At 38.6% G+C, this 23590-nt stretch overlaps 1 protein-coding gene across 1 annotated transcript in view; it reads left to right on the top strand.

The window, feature by feature from the left end:
* Positions 1–23590, top strand: part of COL25A1 (collagen type XXV alpha 1 chain) — a 494071-nt gene that overhangs the window by 261088 nt on the left and 209393 nt on the right. Inside the window, exon 4 of the mRNA XM_055587935.1 lies at positions 899–906. Within this exon, the coding sequence (XP_055443910.1) occupies positions 899–906 (8 nt within the window). The remainder of the gene's footprint in view (positions 1–898; positions 907–23590) is intronic.

Raw genomic sequence — 23590 nt, 5'->3', positions numbered from 1 at the left:
TTAATTCCTTTAAAGAAATTCTCAAAAGTTATCTTTAAACCTCATTCACTTTAAATAATTGGAAAGTTATATAGATATCCCCTTCATGAATTGTGAAGGTTTATAATAGAGGATGCTTTATAAATTTGTTTTCAAGGAAAAAAATGATAAAACATTGGTGGACCCAAATAATCACTGAATTGATCTTTGTGTCAAAAGAAAGAAAGATGATTAAGGGGAAAAAAGTGAAAAGTTATACTTAGGCAATTTTACAGAAAATATAAAAAATCAGTTCCCAACTTTCTGACTACTGAGAACTGGTGCTTTAATTGAGCATATGGTGTGTGAAACATTGAAATTTTCTTAGACTTTGCCTGTATTTTGATGAGAATACACAGTTTTAAAGAAACATATAAACATCAGGACTTAGTCTTTTACAGATTGAAAATACTACTGAATGGTAAAGATTCTTAAAAAAAAATAATGGTACATTTCTGATTTAGCCATTTTACCAAACTCAAGAAAATTGTCCATCAATTGTTTACAATCATGAAGGCTAAAGACCCTCCTGATTCATATTATCTAAATTTTGGATATATAAATTAGACAGTCTTTGCTTAAAATACATGAACCTCTCAGTAATTCATAAACAGGCCTCAGGGAATCTGAATATTCCTTGAAATTTTACATATAATTCTGTGTGCACATAGACGTAAATGTATTTTTCTGATGTGGTCTTATAGGTCCATGATCAAAAAATGACTGAGAATCACTGAATTCTTAAGTGGCTTCTGTGTCTCTTGGATTATGTTGATGATTATGATGATGCTCTCATGTTTTATTTCATCTTACTATTTGGCATATTCACTAATTTACTTCTCCTCTTTTTCTTATTCTCTCCACTCTCCTCCGATCATAGGTCCTCCTGTAAGTATATTTGCTGACTTTTGGCTCTTCTGCGTTAATCAGGACCACGTATGTTAAAACTTTGTTAAAATATCAAAGTCTAGTCTGCATTTCAATTAGAAAAATGTTGCTGACCTTTAGTACTTAACTTTGGGAAATTATTTTTTTAAGTATACTATTGTATGATCATATGATGTGTTAGAGTGCAGTATGTGTCGATTAAAAAAACTTTATTTTTAATATAATCACAAACCAATTATTCTCTTGGTAATTTTGGAATAACTTATGAATTATTAATAACTCCTGATATTAAATGTTTTTCCTGGAATCCTGAGGTTTCTTTGCGAGCAAACCCCCAAGCTCTTTCACACGTTTTTCATTCGTTTAAGCCTGTATCTGAAATATTTACATTTGCCAGTACACGAAATGTAGATGGCAACATGATCACGGAAGTGATACCCCCAGAGGGCTTGGTTCAAGCTCACTCCATAGGCAACACTCTCTTTGAAGTCCCCTGGAGTTTTGCCTGCTTATGCTTGGGTTGGGGCCCTGGGAGAGTTGCACTTTCTTTTTTCTTTCCTTGAGTAGGGTCATAGCTGCAGCATTCCAGTCTGCTTTGCACTCACAGGAACAGATTATCTTGTCAGCTTTGAGCTCGATGTGTTTTTGAGTAATATCCTGGATATCTGTCGTCTGACCCCAGTGCCGTTCTATGAGCTGTACTTCTACAGTAGCAGTGATCGCTGGCCTTGTTTTCTCATCCCAAGTAGCCAGTGTGCTCCAGGGTTCACAGACTCCGCGTTGGCAACTTCCCTAACAGGCCAGCTTGGTCCAGGGAGAGGGGCTTAGAATATACTCGTTTACTTGATTCAGAGGAAGCATTGGCTTCCAAATATCTTTTGCAGTCTTCCTGCCATGTTCAAGGATGGAACATAAATCATCTTAGAAATGGCTTTTTTTCTGTAACTGACTTTCAGCTCTGGCTTAATGCTAGGCAGATGGCATGCCCCAGGTCTTTGGCTTCATATGTAAACCTCTGTCTTTTAAACTAGAAACAAACCACTACCACTCAAAGGAAACCTTGGAGATTACATCCAAAATAGAGTGTTCAAGGCTTCTTTTTGTGGATGTACATATTAGGTAGACCAGAGGTAGTTCTATTTCATCTCTGCTTTATGATGACATTCAGGATGCTAGAATTTCCTCTTTGGTCCTTCACAAATTTAGACAGCCATGTGGCTCCTGCTTTTTGAGGGGCTTTCTATTAGTGCAGGCTCTCTACTCTAAAGGATTTCAATTGATTTAACTTTTTAAAATTGTACAGGCAATATTCTAGGCACTTCACATAACGTTTATTTCGTCTCTGATGTTACCATTCCCATTATCATTAATATCCCTAAACATTACCATTTTTCAACAAGGAAACTGAGGCTCATGAAGGTTAATTATCAGTTGGGCCTCCCAGGTGGTGCTGGTGGTAAGGAAGCTGCCTGCCAACACACAAGCCATGAGAGATGTGGGTTGGATCCCTGGGTGGGGAAGGTACCCTGGAGGAGGGCATAGCAATCCACTCCAGTATTATTCTTGCCTGGAGAGTCCCATGTACAGGAGCCTGGTGAGCTATAGTCCATGGGGTCGCAAAGAGCAGGACACGACTGAAGCGACTTAGCAGGCATGCATGTACAGCTAAAGAGTATTTGCAAAGTTTGAATTCAGTTAGATATGTTCGATTCTAAATACTTTCTGCTTACCACATTATCTTTCTTCCTCAAAATCATGAATATATTATAACATGGGTCATTGCTACACGGCTTTGGCAGGCTATGGGCCAAATCATAATTGTTTTTTTACTGAAGTATAGTTAATTTACAATATTATTAGTTTCAGGGATACAACATAACAATTCAATACCAAATCATATTTCTTGATATAAATAATTACATGTAATAAAAGCATGATAAAAATGTAAAATGGCTAATCAACATAACAGGCATTAATACTATGGCTTCTCAGCTGCATTTAAAGAAGTTATAATGTCTATAATGTGTTTAGCAAATTGCATCAAATCAAAGAAATAAGGTATAATTGTGAGTTCTTATGTTGACTAAAAACTAGCTCAAGATTAAAAAAACCATTGCTCATGAAAAAAAGAAAAAAATGTTTATTCATTGTGCTGCCTTTCCTAATAGGATGGAGTCTTACTATAGAAGCAAGTATAGTCTTGTATTGTAGTAAGTACTTGGGACCCCATACTCCTGGAGCCCTTATGGGTGAAATCCTCAAGTCTCCAAACCCCCATATATGATTTTTAAGAAGTATTTGCTTTTCATCAAATTTTGCTTTAGGTGGCTTTGTAAAATATTTCTGTTGTATTTCTTGCATCTGAATAAAAATGGATGAACAGTGACATTATTGTGATTAAACAGAATGATCAATTTTATATATTTTTAGATGCAGTATCCAATTATTGACAATTGGAACTTGCAGTGACCATACTCCTCCTATTTTTAGCATTTTAATTTTATGTGTATTTTTCCTTCCATTTCTTTTTGATAAAGTGAAATTTTAAAGTTTCTGTAATTTTATTTTTAGAAATGTTATTTCCCTAATTCTGTTTAACACAAAATATTTATCTCAACAAATGCAAAATGGATAAAATATCAAGGTTTATGCAGCGGCTTTAATGATAATTGCCATGCCTCCATTCTGTAAATTAAATGTAACACAGAAAGGTAGTCTGAAAAATAAATAACCTTGTTTCTGATGAACAATGCGTGGCATAGAATCTGTATCAAGTATCCAATAAATCCTTCCAACTTCCATCTAACGGTGAACCTCTGTGGTCCTGGAATTTTACATGTACAGAAAGACTGAAGTGTAACTTTATGTCCTGATGTATATTTTCTTGTCGTTCACTTTGTTATATGTGATCACTGGTGCAAAAGACAGCATTGGGGCCCTCATCAAAACAAACAAATAGATGGAAGATTGGTTTTCCCCAAGGGACAATAGCAGATAGATCTCTTTTGTCACTGAGAGTCACCTTTTTTTTTTATCACCCTCCTGCAGTAATACTCTCAAGTAAGACTGATGAGGGAAAAACATTTAATAGAATTTAATTTAGAAACTTTAACATATTTATTTGATATATTTGGAAAACTTGGCAATATCACAGTAGAATTATTTGTGGCTGGAGTGTTACTTCTGTCAGTTTCTATTTCTTGCATAATAAGATCATTTATAATTTAAAACTTGAAATAAAACTTGAAATAGATCCCACATATCGATATACTCTTTAGGAAGTTGTTCAGCTTTTTACTCAGCCTTATCCATTTTGACAACAAGATATTGCTACCACAGGAATCTTTGCTATAAACAGCTGCAGTGGAACAATTTTATGATAATGTATGTAATTTATTTTATGTGAATATCAGGTGCTTTTTTCTATATTCGTTCTTATAAAAGTAATATGTGTTAAAACACTGCTATAAAGAAATCCATGCAAGTGCTTGGAGTACCTAGCTTGGATTTTACAAATGTATTTGGTAGAATGATTTGTCTGACCACTGTGTTACCTGATTCCAGATGGCATGAAATTATACCTTCTATTTTGGATATCTCAAAAACACATTTATGTTTCAATAAGAAGCAAAGAGTATGACCAAAATGTACAAAATAACTTCAGCATTTTTAAGTGTGGCAGATTGTGCGCTGGTTTTGCCTTTTTAGAGTCAGTGGGAGATGCCTTCTCTCTGTCCTATTGTCCCCAAAGGAGATGCCATTCTGCTTCACATGCAGCAGAATCAAACAAGTCCTATAACGGTGGCCAGAACAGAGTCAGGAGATCTGTTTTAACTGGCTTTTTCATTTGTATCAGTCTATCGAGTGCTATAGTTATGCCTGACTGACAAAGATATGATGTTATTGTTAGTAGAGTAGAACCCTCCGAGGTGTGAAATACAACACCTGTTCTGTTCTGTCCACCTTCAACAATTGTCAACAATTGATTTGAAGCCCGGAATCTTGTTGACAGATGAATGAAGCAAACTTTAGCCAAGTTAAGCTTACAGTGCTATTTCTGCCAATGTGGTAGATGAATTAGGAAAAGAAATCTCTGTAGAACTTTTAGATGAGAAACTCTGATATCTTTACTTCATATTGGAAAAAAACCAATATGACTTTTAGGTCAATAGTAAATCTTTTCCAGATACATCCATAACTGCAGTTTATAATAACTACCTAATATGTATCACTTTACATACTAATTCCCATACCAGCCCAGTAAACTAGAGATATATTATACCCACCCATTTTACAGAGGAGGAAACAGAGGGTGAGGCATGTCAAGTAAATCTAGCCCAAGGACTCACATCTAGTAGAAAGCAGAATCAGAATTTGAACCCAGGTTTATTTCTCTTCAAAGCCCACATCCCCTCACCCCCATATTTCTACAGGTTGTTTTTTAGGCAAGTAAACTTTAAGTGTTTTTACCTTCTTTGCAAGTATCTTCTTTGTTTTATCTTATCCTGTCTTCTATTATCTAAGGTTTATTTTAAGCTTTTCTTAGCTACCTCTAGATCTTACATCTCGTATGTGATCTTTCATACTGCTCTTGATTCAAAACACACTTATGAATCATCTAATTCTCATCTAACAGAAGTAAATTGGTGAAGACATGAGCTTTGGATCTTAAGTTGAGAAAACTTAATAAAAATTGTAATGGAGTTTTTCAGCAAACATTCCTTTAATTACTTTCTCTATATTCTTGATTAATTATCAAAATATTTTTATTTCTATTTGGGCTCAAATAGTGTGCTTTTGACTGTGTGGTTGCTATTACTTTTTCTATAATAATAAGATGCCATTGTTGTTGGAGGGAAGCAAAGCACGTATTTTGTAGGAAACAATATCCCTACAAAATACTGGGATGGCTTGATTAATTCAGATGTAGTCACCGTAACAAACCAGATAAGCAATCAAAGCAAACCTGGAGAATTAATTTGTTTTTGATGGCTGTTGAAAACAGAGTTATAATAGAATGACCATAGGCTGTCACAGATGGGTAGTTCATTTTCAGACCTTATCTCCTGGAACAAAAGGTAGAAAAAGAGACACAACTGTAATCCTTACATAGAATAGATTTCCCCAGTGTTTTTCATGTCTTCTGTTTTGAGTGGTTCAAGCTGCCATGTTTGAAGAGGGAACATGAGTGCAGTGGCAATTTGTTTCACTGCTTCCTCTGATATTGTTTACATAGACTTAGTGCCAGATTAAGCAGAACTTTGAAATTCTGGAAGTAGCAGAGATAATAGATAAAGAAATCCCCAAACTGAAATAAATAAAGGCATTAAAGTTAAAAAAAGAAAGAGGAGGAGGAGAAGGTGGAGGAAAAGACATACAAAAATATTGACAATATATTTTTGCAAGATTATTCTTTCTTTTGGTCTATTTCTGGATACCATCTGTTTTAGAATAACTTTAGCTGTTTTAACAGACAAACTCGGAGATGTTAGTGGCTTACCACAATAGACATTGATTTCTTACACATGATAAAGAGCATGGCTTCTTGCAGGAATCCAGACTCACCAAGACTCTACCATCTTTCACATGTGTGTTCTGATGTTACCCTGCACATAGGCATGAAGCCATTGGATAAGAGAAATAAAGAAAGAGATTGGACGGTCAGGTGGGAGGAATTTTTTGGCCAGCACTAGAAGTACAAGATTTTATGGTTTATATCATTTCTGACCACATTTCTTTGGCAAGTGTCAAGTCACATTTTCACACCTAACTGCAAGGGAGAGAGAGAAATATAGCTGTGGGCTCAGACGAAAAGCTAAACGAAGTTGGTGAATAGCCAATCTCTGCTGCCTTGTCTGGAAATAATTCCTGGAGAAATTGAAAGAACCAGAAATGTCCAGAAAGATGTATATAGGTATATCGCTTGGGGAATAATGTCATCTCTGTCTTTGTAAAATTTTAGAAAGAAACATTTTATCAAAACTATTATCACTAGAAACTTTGAACAGAAACAGGAAGAGAAAATATTTTTTTGAAAAAAAGAGCAAAATAGCAGTTTATGGTGCGGTTTGTAAAAACAGGGTATGAACACCAAATTAGGATCCCCAGCTTCCCCAAGTTACTTCGTACCTTCATGGATAATGAAGACTTATTATCTCTAAGCACTTACAAAATCTTCAAGCACCAACTGACACTGTTATGGTTTTCTCTTTCTTCTCCCTGTTGCTATTTAATTACTAAGTCCTGGCTCACTCTTTGTGACCACAAGGAATGCAGCACGCCAGACTCCTCTGTCCTCCACTATCTCCCAAAGTTTGCTCAAATTCATGTCCCTCGAGTCAATGATGCTATCCAGCCATCTCATCCTCTGCCATCCCCTTCTATTGCCTTCAGTCTTTCCTAACATTGGGACCTTTTCCAGCGATTTGACTCATCACCTTAGGTGGCCAAAGTATTGGAGCTTCAGCTTTAACATCAGTCCTTCCAATTAATGTTCAGGGTTGATTTCCTTTAGGATTGACTGATTTGATCTCCTTGCAGTCCAAGGGACTCTAAAGAGTCTTCTCCAACACTATGATTTGAAAGCATCATTAAGCTGTTGTTGTTTAGTTGCTTAGTTGTGTCCAACTCTTTGTGACCCCATGGACTATAGCCCATCAGGCTCCTCTGTCCATGGGATTTCCCAGAGCCAAGATTACTAGAATGGGTTGCCATTTCCTTTGCCAGGGGATCTTCCCAACCCAAGGATTGAACCTGTGTCTTCTTAATTGGCAGGCAGATTCTTTACTGATGAGCCACCAGGGAAGCCCAGCCTTTCTTCTCCTGACTGTTTCCCATCCCACTGACCAACTTCATTGCCTTGCAGTGGATCCAAGGTGACCTTCTTAACTAGGAACTGTTCTGTTATCTATCTTGTTTCATATTCCCAATTGTCTCACATCCAAGTTTAACTTTTACTAATGCGTCTATGAAAAAATGATATACTTTTAGAGTCACTTTTATAAGGTTTTAAGAGTGAGCAACTGCCATTCTTGTGGTGGGAAACACGCTGCTATGCGAAGTCACTTCAGTCGTGTCTGACTCTTCGCAACCCTATGGACCATAACCCGCCAGGCTCCTCTGTCCGTGGGATTCTCCAGGCAAGGATACTGGAATGGGTTGCCATGCCCTCCTCCAGGGCATCTTCCCAACCCAGGGACTGAACCTGAGGCTCTTCCCCTGCATTGACAGGCAAGCCTTGACCACTAGCACCACCTGGGAAGCCCAAATTAAAACAAAAACGTGAGTGTTTAGGGATGAATCTTTTCTATTCCAAAGATTCTTGGAGGATGAAATAAGGAAGAGCTAAAAGAGTGTTTCTTTTTAGGATAAAAAATAAAAAACAAAAACAAGAAACAGGTAGCACAGGCCAGCAGAACTCTTAAAAATGAGCCCTTCAGTTTTGCTTTTAGTTGCTGATGGGGCACCTGCATACTTTTTTTAAATATCCAATCTATAAACAAATGGGGTGGCATGTCACTTCTTCCTATTTGACTATCTTATGTCCAAACACTTAGTTGTGTGGCTAAATTCCTAAGGCTGTCTGTGTATACAGACCAGTAATGATGAATACAACAAATTAGGGAAGTAATTATATGACTTCTATGGATTTATGAGGCAATAATGAGCCATAGTCAAGAAAGCCACTCTAAAATAAAGTGCTGTGAGAGAAGCAGTTTGGACACATTTGTGAATGAACATTTAAAAAAATTAATTTCTATTAGAGTATAGTATAGTTGCTTTACAATGTTGGGTTAGCTTATACTGTATAGCAAAGTAAGTCAGCTATATGTATACATATATCCCCTCTTTTTTGGATTTCCTTCCCATTTAGGTCACCACAGAGCACTGAGTAGGTTTCCGTGAGCTCTACAGTAGGTTTTCATTAGTTATCTATTTTATACACAGTATCAGTAGTGTATGTATGGCAATCCCAATCTCCTAGTTCATCCCATTCTCTCACTCCTCTTCTTGGTGTCCCTACATTTGTTCTCTATGTCTGTGTCTCTATTACTGTTTTCCAAGTAAGATCATCAATAAGATACCATTTTTCTAGATTCCACACATATGCATTCATATATATTTTGAACAAGGTCAAATGAGCGACTTAAGGCTACATTATTGTTTCATTATGAATGGCTAAGCATTTAGTACTCTTTGGCAGCACATGATTGCAGAGAAGACCTCAGTGTCTCCAATCTTCCAAATTGGCTGCATAAATACTATGATTTTTTCTTACACAAAGAGTGGCTCCTGCCTAGTCTCTGATCATATACTGTGATGCTGACCTACATTTGGCCCAAGTTAACTAAGTGGCTTGTTTGATGTGAATTGAGTCCTAAACTATAACATAGAAAGAATTCCCTCCTTTAGTTATGAAATAAACTTTGGTTCTTGCTTTGGTGGAATTAAAAGGACATCAAGCCTTGGAATCTAAAGTACTCCAGGTTACCTAAATGTTCTTGTGGGGCTTTTTTGAAGTCATTATGAATGATTCTTTTTGAGACACCTTTTATCTTCACAGCCCTCATACTTTCTGAAGATGTACTTAGTGTCGTAGTGTTAGTTGCTCAGTCGTGTCGGACTCTTTGCAAACCCATGGACTGTAGCCCACCAGGCTCCTCTGTCTATGGGTTTCTCCAGGCAAGAATACTGAAGTGGATTGCCATTCCTTTCTCCAGAGGATCCTCCCGATCCAGGGATCAAACCCGGGGCTCCTCCATTTCAGGCAGATTCTTTACCATCTGAGCTACAGGGAAGATCCTAAGATTTAACCCTAAGATTTACTTAGGGTTGAATAAAATAAAACTTTTTATTGTTTCCTTATGCATTAATGTTTTCAGTCTCAAAAATACATATATATGTCTCATGCTTGTATTTTTGCAGAATGTGTTAATAGAAATTATTTCTGTGAGATAAGAAATGAATAAAGCATGGAATCATGGGATATAGAGGCAAGAGGGACTTTAAAGGGTTATTGATAATTAGTTCATAAAGTTATTTAAAATTTAATGCCCATTCATTCACTGATTCATTCATCAAGCTCATTTTGTGTGCCTAATATTTGCCATGCCCTCTGCTGTATATGATGGGGATACAATAGCAAGTAAACATACCCACTGCCTTCAAAGACTTTAGAGTCTAGTGGGAACTAAACAAAACAAAAACATAGTAATATTATGTGAAAAATATGCTCAGGATATGTCGAGGTACAATGGGAGAATCACAGAGGGGTAAATCATCCAAATCTGGGTGGGGAAGAGATCAAGATGCCTCTGAATCTAAGTCACAGTGTTGTCAATATGAAAAATCTTATTAATAAATGATGCGGTGTTTTCTGGAGAAGGCAATGGCAACCCACCCCAGTACTCTTGCCTGGAGAATCCCAGGGACAGAGGAGCCTGGTGGGCTGCCGTCTATGGGGTTGCGCAGAGTCGGACATGACTGAAGCGATTTAGCAGTAGCAGCAGCAGCAGTGTTTTCATGGAGGTTGCATGTTCAAAGCCTTTGTGATACAAGAAAGAAAGGCATTTGGGGAAACTGCATATTGAATAAGGTTGAAATGTAAAGTTCGAGGAGAAGATGAGGAAGTAAACAGAAAGCAGAGACTGTAAAGGACCTTGCATGCCATGCTAATAATTGTCCTGAAAGTATAGAATCTGAAGGATTTAAGAAGTTGGGTAGCATCATCAGACAGACATTTTAGAAAGATCACTCTTGCTAAAGGATGGGAGGAAGACAAATGGGGAGAGAGAGATAGTTAAGATATAGTTGCAATTATTCAGATGAAAAATAAAAGGGCCTGGAGAGATGTAAAGAAGGGGATAGATTCAGGGTGGATTGATGAGGTAGAAATGGCAAGATGTGTGACTAGGTGAAGGGATGAGGAGGAGAGAGAAGTAGGGGTGATTCTCAGGCTTTGTTCTGGAGAATAATAGTGCAGACCACAGGACAGAAACTAAAGAAAGAAGAGCAGATTGGGGAAGGAGATGACGCTGAAGTCTGATTGGAGCCCACATCCAGATTGAGAAAAAGGACAGGAATGGAGCAGCCTGAGCTGGCCTGGGCCTGAGGTGAGCAGGAGTCAGGGAGTCCCAGGGGAGCAGCCTGGGCTGCAGCCCAAACCAGAGAGGTGAGGGGCTTGCTCTTCCTAGACCCTGCCCCACTGTGCTCTGCCTTCCCCCCAGCTTCAGGCTGGTCCTATTTTAGTGTTCTGTGGAAGGAGAGTACAAATAGGAAAACTAACGTGTCTTTACAAAGCAGCTAAGTCACCACGTCTTCCTATCAGTAAACAAATGAGATCCATATTTGTGTAGCTAACCCACAGAAAAGGAAGAATGTTTGGAAGGCTCAGCAGAAACCCAATCTGGAAACTACAAATTTAAAAGCAATTATTTAAAATTTCATATCACAAACTTCCTTTTGGAGGCTTCCGTTAGCTACGTCTATGTTAGCATACTCTTCTGGGGGTAGAAATATAAGTGCTCCAGAGCTTTGCTGCCCAGAGTCATGGCTTTTAGAGGACACATAAAAGCATACTCTCGTCCTGTATTGCAGACACCATCTTTTGTTCTGATATATCATTTCATTCCACGGTAGTAGACACACATGCTTTGTCTCTTGATTTGCAGTTTGGAGAACAGTTTCAACTTGCTCCCTCCCAGAGCGCATTATTAACAACCAATTGGCATACAGTTTCAGACTTTTTCATAGGTGAGACTGAAAATCGAAAGAGTGGATTAGAGGGTTCTCTGCAGGCACCCTGGATAATTTATCGCGCTTCTGTTGTAATGGCTGGATGGATATATCTTTCACCATATGTAGCCTTTCATTTAGACTTCTAATCAATGGTAAAGAATAAGAACTGGTTTTTAAAAACCGGCCCTTGGAGTGGAACTAATCAGCTTGTGGTTTCCCTTCAGGTAGTCTGACCATTATCCAATATGCCCTCTATGTCCTCACATAGGAAATGACCTAAACTCCCACTTCCAGTTGCGCAGGATTATTTATCCAGATGCCCCCCACCCATCTCCATCCAACCCTCTACTTTGCATATTAAAGTTAAGCCTCTAATCATTGGACCCTCATGTCTGGAAAGTTGATACAGCATCACCATTTCATACAAACTTACTTTGTACCTTATATGGTGTGACCTGAAAAGAAACTATTTTTGAATTCTTGTGTTCTTTACCAGTTTGAAAGTTGTGTGAAAGATGAGGATTTATTCCTCCGCCTGACTGGATCCCCTGGGCTTTATTTGTTAAGAATGCTATTTTCCCATAGGCATTAGCTCCCATGTTTAGAGGAGAAAAAAATTCCTTATTTTAGCTTTGGTTTGGTAATGTTCATAGAGTTTAGGAGGAGAGACTTTGAAGGGCATAAACAAATGGATGGCGATTTCAGATAGTTGGAACATTTTGAACAAAATGAAAAATTGCTTGACCTTGTACCCAGTATTGTAATTCATAAGAAACTCACTACAGAAATTATGTATTTCCTACAATGTGAAATTTCCTATATGCATATATTTAATCAAAACTACAAGGCAAATGAATTTAGATTGGGAAACTCCTCCTATTTATCATAGTGAGAAGTTTTTATTTTATCATCAAAAAGTAGCATTAAAGATGAGGCAATTTCTTTCATTCCTATTCATTTCAGTAACTTTTGATACTTTCTAAAAGCTCTAATATAGAGCACCTGGATCATTTTCTAAGTTTGTGTTCTGTTTAAAGTAAATTAAATAGAAAGTTTTCATTTATGTAAATTATTACCGGAAATTGACCTGAATCTTCTCTCTATAGTAGTAGGAACTCAATCCATTGCCATAAAGTACAGTGATTACAAAAATGGGACCTACTTTAGTACTTTCAGTGATTTATAGTATCCTTATTATATTGTCGGTAGATTACACCCCACAGACAATATAAACATTTCTTTGGGGAAGAGTATTGGTAGCAGTCAAAGGGCATGGTTTTATTAGAATGTTTCTTGTTTGGGGCTAGAAGTCAGCGACATTTCAGGTGTGAAATGTTTCCTGCTTTGCTTGTTGACAGTAGCTACCACAGGTGGCTTACTATTAAAATAATTATTATAAGTCTCTTAGAAAATGACATCTTTTTTTGTTGTATATTTGTTCCCACTTTGTCTCACTTTGTACTGGCTAGCCTTTTAGTGAATAAATACCTTAGCATATCAAGAATGGTATCTAAATAGCATCCTAAATTGCAGATCTTCAAACTTCTTACTTTTAAACTATAACCAAAGCTAGTTACATGTTTGGCTTTATCTAACAAGGGCATCATATAAAGCCCAGTAAATGAATGTGTGTGCTTATGTGAAACTAGCTCCTCATCTAACATCTAAATGTATATGTAATGGAATTCTGAAACCTCCATAATGAAGTATTAACGTTCTAATATTTGGCATTTACTGGCTTTTAATTTCTTTCTAACAAATTTAGAAATAGTTCATCTGTAGCAATTGACCAAAATACTGACCCTTAACTTTTCTGTTAAGTAGAAAAAAATTTTTTAGAAAAGGGATCTTTTCCTGAGATTTTTATCTTCAAATTAGGGAAAGTTTCAGAGTGCATAAAATACTATAATTAGAATTTGAGTTGATGATAACCTCAGAGATAGAGTCCAAGTTTTCCCTTTACTTTTTAAATTAATTAACTAAAAGTGGATCCCAAACACAAAGAAAGACATTGTCACACTGACATAGAACTATTCAGCGGTGATGAAAATGGACTTATGAATAATGGCATACAGTATTTTCTATCTAGAGTAATTTATTTCTAAGAGGATGTCTTTTAAAACCTCCTTATTTTAAAAAGTTCAGTTCATCAAGGTCCTTATGTAACATCTGTTACAAAGATCCATCTCTTGTTGATCTACGGCCAACTAATTATCCAGAAATGACCCTTCTCACCGTTCATTGTGTTCTTATCATAATGACACAAACCAACATCAAATGTGTTTCTTGAGTGCTGTTCAAGATGAAGTAGCCATGTGCATTCTGTTTCTGCACATGCTGGTTTTGGTTTCTTAAAAGAAAGAACTTTTAGGCAAAGATGCCTTTCAGTTTCAATCAGCCATAAGCTTTTACATTGACATTTTAAAAATATTTGTGTGGTTAAGAAATAGAATAGCACCATGAAGGAAATATTTCCTACTTTTAAATAATATTAGTTTCTAATGACTTGAATTAAACCTCAAAACTTTGTTGATCTCTAATTGCTTGTTTTACCTTAATTTAAATGAAAATAGGGTTAAGAGAAAGCTTGAGAATCTATTTGCTATCGAAGAATTTGAATTACTGGCGTTATTTATAAACTTTATTTTTTTTTTTGGTTTTTGGATTCAAACCTTATTTAGACAAAGTTAATTATTATGCAAATGAAATGATAAAAATGTATTACAGAATGACATAAGACTGAATGAGATGTATGTTTGTTGTAAAGGATATTGCTGCAAAAACAAATTATTTTCTTTTCCTATAAGGGTTGGAAGAAAATATGATTCCACCACGTTGTTAGGTTTGATATTTCTTATTATCCTTAACAACTATGGGCTCTTCATGAAAGGGTGATGCTGAAAAGAATTAGAAACCTGGGAAATGTCTACACAGAAAATAGGTGAAAACTCTATTATCTAGGGTCATAAAGGAAAATGGTTTCAAACATATTGTTTCCTTCAAAAATTTGAAAATGAATCATGGTTTGGCTGAAATACTTGAGCTCTCTCTTCTGATGGGGACTGCCCTTCACTGTGCCTGCCGCAGTCACAACAGAACTGTACAAATAAGGAGGCCGGATTCCACTGTAGTACCCATGGTGCACGTGGGAATAGACACAGGGGCTAAAGGAGCCCGGAACCGCGCCACACCTGGCCTCCGACATCGGTGAAAAATCCTCCCTCGACTTAATAGCAGAACCAGGTCCCTCGACTTCCTCTGTGAATAAGGACAGTGCTACATAACTCTCATGTCCTAGTTCATGCTTCATACACCTATACGGTGTGTGTGCATGTGGGTGTGTGTGAACTAAAACTTCTCCCCGAACTCCCCGTTCCATGGGAAAAAGAAAGAAATGGCTAAGGTTTGCAGTTTGTCAAAAGCTTTGAAGAGATGGCTTTAGCAGACTTGATTTCTGGAGGCTTGCACCGCCCCTCCACCCCTTTCGGAAGGACCTGGTGGGTCAGCCTAATTTGCTTCATGCACACCAATTATTAATACAAGCCTCTACCTGTGCCTACTTCCTTTCATTTATACAATTTCAAGGATGCCCAGTCAGCGTGCGTGCTCCAGGCAGGACATAGAACCATTCATGCATGGGAACTCGAGCTTTATTCTCTCCCCAGGAGGCTCCTGGCATGCTGTGGCCACAGCCCAGGGAAGACTATCTTTTAGCCCTCAGCAGCTATTTAGAATCATTCAGAAAGAAACTGCTAAGCCTCATCAATAGAGGTAATTTAGCCAGTGGCTCTAAAAATGCTAAGTTACAGTCCCAGTCTCAACTGAGAACATTTATGTTATAGGAGAACTGAAATGTATTCAGTGTACTCTTGATGATGTTACAATCTCTAATTTAGCCCCAGCATCATTAACTGCATAACGGTATCTATTAAAATAAATTAAGATAGTTTACTTTTCAATCATTTTTGTCACAGCAAGAAGAGAGGATTAACTAATTTCCACAATTCAAACCTATGTCAAAAGGTCTTCCAGTTGCTTGGGAAGAAAAAAATCCAATAAAATATGGAAATCTGACAATGTACGAATTTCTCTGTGTCACTTGTAACTGCAAATTCCCCCATTGAAGGGTCTGTGCCTTATTTTCCCTTGTTCCTCTAGCACGACCATAGTGCTTGGCATTTAGTGGATTGATTGAATAAAAATTCATATAAAGATAAACTTTTAAAATCAAATATTATATGCCTGCTACTATCCAGGATGGAGTTTAGAATAATAGCTAAAAAGTTCAGGTTCTGGAATCTGAAAGACCTGAATTTATATTTCAGTACTCCCACTTTCTAGCTGTGTGATCTTGGGCAAGTCATTCACTCTGTCTGTCTCAGTTTCCACAACTGTATAATGGGGGTAACAATAGTACCTATTAACGCTCACGAAACAAAAGGCACAGGACTGTCTAACTGTCAGAGCACCGTAAGTGTTAGCTGTTCAAAGAGCATACCCTTTAATAGGAGAAGTAAGATACCAAGTGGAGAAGGCAATGGCACCCCACTTCAGTACTCTTGCCTGGAAAGTCCCATGGACGGAGGAGCCTGGTAGGCTGCAGTCCATGGGGTTGCTAAGAGTCGGATATGACTGAGCAACTTCACTTTCACTTTTCACTCTCATCCATTGGAGAAGGAAATGGCAACCCACTCCAGTATTCTTGCCTGGAGAATCCCAGGGACAGAGGAGCCTAGTGGGCTGCCGTCTATGGGGTCACACAGAGTCGGACACGACTGAAGCGACTTAGCAGCAGTAGCAGCAGCAAGATACCAAGAACCATAGTTGAAGGCAGAATATAATGTTATAAAATAATTAAAGAAATGATCTGTGGCTATTCAGAAGAAATAAAGTTCCTATCTGCTGTGAGAAAACAGGCAGGTCTTTGAAAGAAATGAAAGCTCTAAAAGCCTGGATGGGATTTCAACAAGTGAAGTGGGCAGGAGGGCAGCCAGACTGGGTGGATAGCAGGAACAAGAATCTCTGAGGAGATCAGGAGCCTGGAGCAGTAGGAGGGAGGTCACAAGGACCATGGCTTCCCAGGTGGCTCAGTCAGTAAAGAATCTGCCTGCAATGCAGGAGGCACAGAAGATGTAGGTTCGATACCTGTGTCAGGAAGATTCTCCTGGAGGAGGAAATGGCACCTACCCCAATATTCTTGCCTGAAAAATTCTATGGACAGAGAAGCCTGGAGGGCTACAACCCGTGGACTCACAAAGAGTCAGACATAACTGAGCACACACACGCACACAGGGGCCATGGATCCCTCCAGTGGCTGAGCCAGGGGCTTGGATTCCCACGTCTAACTGGGCCTCGATTTGGTCAAGATGAGATGTCATTATCTTTGGTGGAGCAAAATTGAAGTTTTGAAGTTGGGTCAGATCCTGCTGGGACTGCTTGAGTCCTCCAAGTGCTGTATTTCTTCCTCTGGCATTTCAGCAGCCCTTTGTTTACATAGCCACTGTAATCCTTAAAGTTCTGTGACTTGATTCGTAAAGTTTCTTTGGCCTTATTACAGAAAATGTAGGAAATTGTGATTCATGGAAATTCTATGGTAGCTTATCACGAACAATGTCTGGAAAGGTGAGTTATAGGAAATCCATAGCCTTTTAGGCAACATATGGGCTTCCCCGCTGGCTCAAGTGATAAAGAATCTGCCTGCAATGTAGGAGACACAGGAAATGCAGTTCGATCCCTGGATCAGGAAGATCCCCTGGAGAAGTAAATGACAACCCACTCCACTATTCTTGCCTGGGAAATCCCATGGACAGAGGGGCCTGGCAGGTTACAGTCCATGGGGTCTCAAAGAGTCAGACATAACTGAGTGTCCACTCACTAGGCAACATACTTTGCATAATTGCTCCATACTTCTAATAATTTTTGAGTCTCTATTGAATATAGATAATATTTTTATTATTGTTATAGTACATGTTATTGAAACTGTATTCCTGCAAACATAACTAAAATAAAGTTAGAAGTATGATTTTAAAAACTGTTAAAACATCACTGGTTAAAAACTATGATGATAGATTAAGATCACAGCAGACATTCTACTAATTGAACTTATTAAAGATAGTCTACTGGGTATATCACAAATGTAATGTGGAAAGAATAAAAAATTAATCTGACAAAGAAATGGAAAACACTGTTCTGTGGCCCTCTCATATCCTCACTTTCCTCCTGAACAGATTAGATGTCTTGTTCGATCATTACACTCCTGCTCTTGTTTGATCATTGCACTCCTGCTCTTGTTTGTGTACACCTCTAACTCCCTCTCTCCCCCTGTCTTGCCCTGGGGAGACCACAAACCTACTTAAATTCAAGTCACCCTCCACTCTGCGCCTGCGCCTGCCGAGCTGAAGGTGTATGGAGGAAAACAACCCTGCTAACTGGCCTCATTTTAAATTCTCAACCACTAATCTTGAGGATGCACAGTGCTATCCACATCTGTGATCCAGTCACTGTCTAACTTTCTTAGCTGTTTCAGATTTTTTCCTTACTCAATTTTCTAGCATCTCCTTCACACTTAATGTTGTTAAAAAGTATTGTTCGTTGTTTCTCTGAGAAAATAGAAGCCATCAGAATAGAATTCTATGCACTCCCACCACCAAATCTGATAGTTTACTCAGATCTTTCCTCGTGCTACAAGAAACGAACTGTTCCTTCCTTGTGCAGCTGAACCAATCCCCTCTGCCTTGCTCAAGGTCATTGCTCTTCAATTGTTGTTTCTCTTCTACATCATCGATTTTTCCTCTCCATTAAATAATTCTGTTAACACAAATGAAGCCATAATATCATCCATCTCAGGGGAAAAAAATTTCCTTGACTCTGTATCTTTCTCTAGACACTGTTGCATTTCGCTTCCACTGTCCACAGCAAAACTCCTAGGAAGAGTTGTCCATAACTAAACAAGATATTAATATCTGCCACTCCGCTGAATCCTTCTTGTTCGGGTCACTGATTATCTTCACTATGAAAAATTCAGGGATCAGGGTTCTGTTCAAATGTTACTAGATCATATTTAACAGAGCCGATTGCTCTCTTCTTGTTGGAACACTTTTATTGCTTATCTCTTTGGTGGGTATCTCTCTTTCAAGGTGCTCTTCCAATCTCACTGGCCTCTCCTCAGCCTGGCTAGCGCGTTTACTTCTTGGTCTCTAAATGTTGTGCTCAAAGGCTCAGTCCTTGGACCTTTTTTCTTCCTTATTTACATTCACTTGCTAGGTGATTGCATGTAATCTCATGGTTTTAATATCATCTGTATGTCAAAGGTTCCCAGATTCATATCTGCAGCCTAGACTTCTCCTTTACTCTGGACTTGTATTTCTAAGTATCTACTCAACATCCCTACATGGCTGTTTCACAGATATCACAAACCATATGTCCAAAACCAAATTCTCCAACCCTGCTCCTCTTTAGTCTTCTCCACAACAGTAAATGACATCGCCATTCCTTTAGTTGCTCCAGGCAAATCTTGGAGTCACTCCTGACTCCTCTTTTTCCTCACACCCTGCATTCAATCGATCTAAAAATCTTATACCACTTTCTTCACAATATTCAGTTCAGTTCAGTAACTCATTCAGGTCCGACTCTTGGCAACCCCATGGACTGCAGCACACCAGGCCTCTTTGTCCATTGCCAACTCCCAGAGTTTACTCCAACTCATGTCCATTGAGTCGGTGATGCCATCCAACCATCTCATCCTCTGTTGTCCCCCTCCCCTCCTGCCTTCATTCTTTCCCAGGATCAGGGTCTTTTCAAATGAGTCAGTTCTTTGCATCAGGTGGCCAAAGTATTGGAATTTCAGCTTCAGCATCAGTCCTTCCAATGTACATTCAGGACTGATTTCCTTTAGGATGGACTGGTTGGATCTCCTTGCAGTCCAAGGGACTCTCAAGAGTCTTCTCCAACATCACAGTTCAAAAGCATCAATTTTTCAGCACTCAGCTTTCTTCACAGTCCAACTCTTACATCCATACATGACTTCTGTAAAAACCATAGCTTTGACTAGATGAACCTTTGTTGGCAAAGTAATGTCTCTGCTTTTTAATATACTATCTAGGTTGGTCATAACTTTTTTTTCCAAGGAGCAAGAGTCTTTTAATTTCATGGTTGCAGTCACCATCTGCAGTGATTTTGGAGCCTCCCAAAATAAAGTCTGTCACTGTTTCCACTGTTTCTCCATCTATTTGCCATGAAGTGACGGGACCAGATGCCATGATCTTAGTTTTCTGAATGTTGCGTTTTAAGCCAACTTTTCACTCTTCCTCTTTCACTTTCATCAAGAGGCTCTTTAGTTCTTCTTGGCTTTCTGCCATAAGGGTGGTGTCATCTTCGTATTTGAGGTTATTGATATTTCTCCCGGCAATCTTGATTCCAGCTTGTGCTTCATCCAGTCCAGGATTTCTCATGATGTACTCTGCATATAAGTTAAATAAGCAGGGTGACAATATACAGCCTTGACATACTTCTTTGTCAATTTGGAACCAGTCTGTTGTTCCATTTCCATTTCTAACTGTTGCTTCCTGACCTGCATACAGATTTCTTAGGAGGCAGGTCAGGTGGTCTGGTATTCCCATCTCTAAGAATTTTCCACAGTTTGTTTTGATCCACACAGTCAAAGGCTTTGGCATAGTCAATAAATCAGAAGTAGATGTTTTACTGGAACTCTCTTCCTTTTTTGATGATCCAGCGTATGTTGGCAATTTGATCTCTGGTTCCTCTGTCTTTTATAAATCCAGCTTGAACATCTAGAAGTTCATGGTTCATGTACTGTTGAAGCCTGGCTTGAAGAATTTTGGGCATTACTTTACTAGCGTGTGAGATGAGTGCAATTGTGCGGTAGTTTGAGACACTGCCTTTGGCACTGCCTTTCTTTGAGATTGGAATGAAAACTAACCTTTTCCAGTCCTGTGGCCACTGCTGAGTTTTCCAAATTTGCTGCCATATTGGGTGCAGCACTTTCACAGCACCATCTTTTAGGATTTGAAATAGCTCAACTGGAATTCCATTACCTCCACTAGCTTTGTTCATAGTGATGCTTCCTAAGGCCCACTGGACTTTGCAGTCCAGGATATTTGGCTCTAGGTTAATGATCACACCTTCGTGATTATCTGGGTCGTGAAGTTCTTTTTTGTATAGTTCGTCTGTGTATCTTGCCACCTCTTCTTAATATCTTCTGCTTCTGTTAGGTCCATAACATTTCTGTCCTTTATTGTGCCCATCTTTGGATGAAATGTTCCCTTGGTATCTCTAATTTTCTGGAAGAGATCGCTAGACTTTCCCATTCTGTTGTTTTCCTCTATGTCTTTGCACTGATCACTGAGGAAGGCTTTCTTAGCTATTCTTGCTATTCTTTGGAACTTTGCATTCAAATGGGTATATCTTTCTTTTTCTCTTTTGCCTTTTGCTTCTCTTCTATCCACCGCTATTTGTAAGGCCTCCTCAGACAACCATTTTGCCTTTTTGCATTTCTTTTCCTTGGGGGTGGTCTTGATCCCTGTCTCCTGTATAATGTCAGGAACCTCCGTCCATAGTTCTTCAGGCATTCTGCCTATCAGATCTAATCCCTTGAATCTATTTGTCACTTCCACTGTATAATCGTAAGGGATTTGATTTAGGTCATACCTGAATGATCTAGTGGTTTTCCCTACTTTCTTCAATTTAAGTCTGAATTTGGCAATAAGGAGTTCATGGTCTGTGCCACAGTCAGCTCCCAGTCTTGTTTTTGCTAACTGTATAGAACTTCTCCATCTTTGTCTGCAAAGCATATAATCAGTCTGATTTTGGTGTTGACCATCTGGTGATGTCCATGTGTAGAGTCTTGTGCTGTGTTGTTGGAAGAGGGTGTTTGCTATGACCAGTGCGTTCTCTTGGCAGAACTCGATTATCCTTTGCCCTGCTTCATTCTGTACTCCAAGGCCAAATTTACATGTTACTCCAGGTATTTCTTAACTTCCTACTTTTGCATTCCAGTCCCCTATAATGAAAAGGACATCTTTTCTGGTTGTTAGTTCTAGAAGGTCTTGTAGATCTTCACAGAACCGTTCAGCTTCAGCTTCTTCAGCATTACTGGTTGGGGCATAGACTTGCATTACTGTGATATTGAATGTTTTGCTTTGGAAATGAACAGAGATCATTCTATCATTTTTGAGATTATATCCAAGTACTACATTTCACACTCTTTTGTTGACTATGATGGCAACTTCCCAATATATGCAGTATCTAATCATTTTGTCTCCTCTACTGCTCTCCTGGGCCATCCCATCATTTACCTTTTATTTGGATTCTAACTTCCCTCCATGCTTACACTCTTGCCTTCTTACACTCTTTTCCCCACAGTAAATGCAGTTCCTTTCAAATATAATTAGGTTATGTCACTTCTCTGTAAAAAACCTGCTCTCAATGGCTTTCTACCTCACCCCAACTAAAAGCCAAGTTCTTATCACAACCTACAAAGTTCTACATGACCTGGCTCTTCCACCTCTATGACTGCATCCCTGCCTGTTTCCTATCGCTCCCTTGCATCCAGACCCTGGACTGGAAGATCCTATCTCTTTAGTGGGCATTCCTCTTGCTCTTCATTTTCTGTCTTTTCCTCTTTCCTTCAATGATGACCCTATACAACAGGGCCCTCTTACTCTGTCCTCCTTATCTTCATATATTTTTCTTCTTAACCATTATCACTACTGGGTGGATTATTTATAAACATTTTCCTACAGTCTGTCTCCCCCTACAAACAGCTGAGTCTTTGTTGGCATGGACTTTTTTATTTCTCATATTTACTTTTCCTAGTATTTGAAAAATGCCTAACACACAGGAGTGGCTTACAAATATTGATTCATTGAATAAATGAGCTATCAACCACAGTTTTCCCACCTTCATCCCACACCCAGACAACTTCTACTTCAGAGCGCTTTGAGATTTAGGGCTTTAGCACACCTCCATTTTCTGCCCCTGAGCACCCAAATGTATTATTTGCGTCTAGCCTCACTTCTTTTCTCCTCTTCTCAGAGTGATGTCTCTTCTCCTTGCCCTGATTCTCTGACACCACCTCTTTTTGTGTTCTCTTATATTGATATATGGTGCTCTAAAAGCCTTTTGTTTCCTCTCAGCTAAGAGTTTTCTTTCAGTTTGCAAACATTGTCAGATCCTTCCCTTCTACTGCAAAAACAAATAAAGAACAAAACTTCTAATCTACAGCCCTTTTAGCTTCTATCCTGTTTCTCTTCTTCCCTTTATACACAACTACTCAAAAGAATTGTCGACTGAGATTGATGAAGAGTTGGTACACATGCTTTCCACTTTTTGCCTTTTATATACATTGCTGATTAATCCCAGTGCCATTTTCAAAGTCTATAACCCGGCCTCAAAGCCTTCTCTTCACACATTATCCCAAGTGGCCATTCACAATTAGAGTTGCCACTTGGGATGACACCTGCTTGCCACTTCTGGAGCTTATCCTTAACTTTCTCACCTCACTGCTCAAACAATTACATTTCATATTCTTACTTCCTGTGGGTTAAATGCAATGGACTCTTTGCAGTCTTCATTTAATTCTCTTTTTGAAATTCTCTCCAATATTGGCTTTATCAAACTCATGTTTGTTGCTATTGTTTTTCATTCTCTTCCTCCTCAGTTACCTTCTGGGGACTCTATTCCTCTCTTCCCCATAAAATGTTTATTTTTGTCTACACAAGGATTCTTAACCTGGGATGAAAGATTTGCTAGAGAATCCACGGATGGACTTAAAATGTGTGTTTTGTGTGTGCTGGATATTAAGTGTTTGGTGTATGGATATGTCTAGCTAGAGCAGCTATATCTTTTATCCAGTTCAAAGGAGAGTGAAGAATGACCGCTACTTGCTTCCTCTGGATTGTTGTTCAGTCGCTCAGTTGTGTCTGACATT

This window comes from Bubalus kerabau, chromosome 7 (genome assembly GCF_029407905.1).
Source record: "Bubalus kerabau isolate K-KA32 ecotype Philippines breed swamp buffalo chromosome 7, PCC_UOA_SB_1v2, whole genome shotgun sequence".
Lineage (NCBI taxonomy): Eukaryota > Metazoa > Chordata > Mammalia > Artiodactyla > Bovidae > Bubalus > Bubalus kerabau.
This window is presented reverse-complemented; position numbering and strand designations above follow the sequence as displayed.